Consider the following 1,924-nt stretch of genomic DNA (forward strand, 5'->3'; position numbering starts at 1 on the left):
ATTAATTAATTAATGTTATAGACACGTAAAGTGCATGTTACTGTCATCAATGTTCCAAAATTAGGGCTTGAACTTCTGTTTCAGACAACTCTTCTTGCCGTTTGTCCATTAACGCACTCAGTGCAAGCTTTGCATATCACGTGCAGCCCAAGCTTTGTCCTGGTCTCCATGTTTCATACCAAAATAAGCATAGTAAGCACGCTTTATGAAACTTGTGACTGGATTCCTGTTAGGCACAAGGGTCTGTTCACCTCAGATGTAACAGAATACATCAGGTTTATTTTTCCAAGATCTTCTGGTTGAAGCCATTTCATTTTTAAGCAATATAGAGGCTTTTCACTTTACTCTTACTAAAATGCTATGAGCGGAAGCAAATTAAGTAAATGACGTTTTGCAACTGATGACATCACTCATTACCTTGCAGTCTGAATAAGAAGCCTAATTTGATTTCTAGAACATGAAATAAACAAAATTGAAATGAAATTTAAAAATGCATGTAAACAAAACTGTAAAAAAAATCAAGATTTGCCTATAGCTCAAATAGTTGACCTGATGGAGGAAAACAAACGTGATTTTAGGATTCAGCTTATCAAGATATTATTAAGTCAGCTTTAAAAACTTAGACAATTTTTTTTGTGTTGACCAGTGAATAGGTTGTGATTTTCTAAAAGCAGTAGCATAAACAACAGGTCACATGGTCACAAACACTTGTTATTCAATTTTTTTTATGTTCTTGCAAGTTTGAGTTGCCAACTAGTCTCCAGCAGTTACAGTCCAGTGAGATAGTTCAGGAAGACTGAGGACCTGGGGTCGTGCATGTTGGCCGCTCACCTCTGAGACGATGGGCACGCCCATGTGGGCCATGTTAGAAATGATGTCACTGTCCTCAGGTGGAATGTTGGCATGCTGGAGGAGCTTACACAGGTTCTCCTCAGTCACACCTGACATATATTCAGAAATATAAAACCATGCAGCGTACATGTTCAGTCCACACATGCAACACAAACATGCGTGATGAGAGTGAGCATGCTTACAGAAGCTGAGCAGATATCAGAATACAGCCAACTGATCCAAACTAAACAAAAACTAAAACCTAACAGAGTTAATGTCACTGATTACTTCTAAATCCAAAATGAAAGGACTTGAGACTAACTCCATAACTGGCACCTGTTCCTATTTTTTTTTAGTGTTTTTCTATTTGAAGTTTAAATTTGGTTGTGTYACTGTGATGTGGGAACTATGTTGCCAGGTCTCTRTTGAAAAAGAGGTTTTTGGTTTCAGTGGGACTTCCTGGTTAAATAAATACAATATTTCTAAATGCACGCTTATCTGAACTTGAAATAAGAATTGGTACATAAAAATGAAAGTACTGAAGGATTCTGACCATTCTTCAGGAAGATGTAGAGCAAGATGATGCGGATCTTGTCAAACACACTGACGTTGGCGTCCAGGAGAACTGGAACAATGAGCCTCATGGGATCCTTGATCTTCTCACCTTCTGCATCTGTGCTCATTGCCAAATCCTTCAAACCAGTGGAGGGCAGAGGGTTCAAAGATCAGTGTGCAGCTTTACTTCGATAGTACCAATTATAAAACCTGTCCTGTGAGTGGCTGCATCAAACTGACACTCAAATCAAGTAATCAGTAAATTCTGTGAGGGAACTGTTGTTGAATTTGTGTGTCKAGCATATATAATCTAGACCCAATAAATTATAACTACATATGCTAAAAAATAAATAAATAAATGTGTGATTTTTGTAATAAGTGAGTAATGACCCATCAGTTCTGGACCATTTTTAGAATTTTTTGGTTAGTAAACAATTACAGAGCAGATTTGTTCAACTTTTGGTAAAATGAAATAAACAGACATAAGGATGTGTGTGTGTGTGTGTGTGTGTGTGTGTGTGTGTGTGTGTGTGTGTGT

At 37.5% G+C, this 1,924-nt stretch overlaps 1 protein-coding gene across 1 annotated transcript in view; it reads right to left on the minus strand.

Moving 5' to 3' along the window:
• Nucleotides 1-1,924, minus strand: part of stxbp1b (syntaxin binding protein 1b) — a gene marked incomplete at its 3' end in the record, with an annotated part of 44,567 nt that overhangs the window by 8,575 nt on the left and 34,068 nt on the right. The window contains 2 exon segments of the mRNA XM_014030921.1: nucleotides 832-941; nucleotides 1,385-1,523. Coding sequence (XP_013886375.1) covers nucleotides 832-941; nucleotides 1,385-1,523 — 249 coding nt within the window.

The sequence above is a fragment of the Austrofundulus limnaeus genome, unplaced genomic scaffold, assembly GCF_001266775.1.
Source record: "Austrofundulus limnaeus strain Quisiro unplaced genomic scaffold, Austrofundulus_limnaeus-1.0 Scaffold1142, whole genome shotgun sequence".
Taxonomy (NCBI): Eukaryota; Metazoa; Chordata; class Actinopteri; order Cyprinodontiformes; family Rivulidae; genus Austrofundulus; species Austrofundulus limnaeus.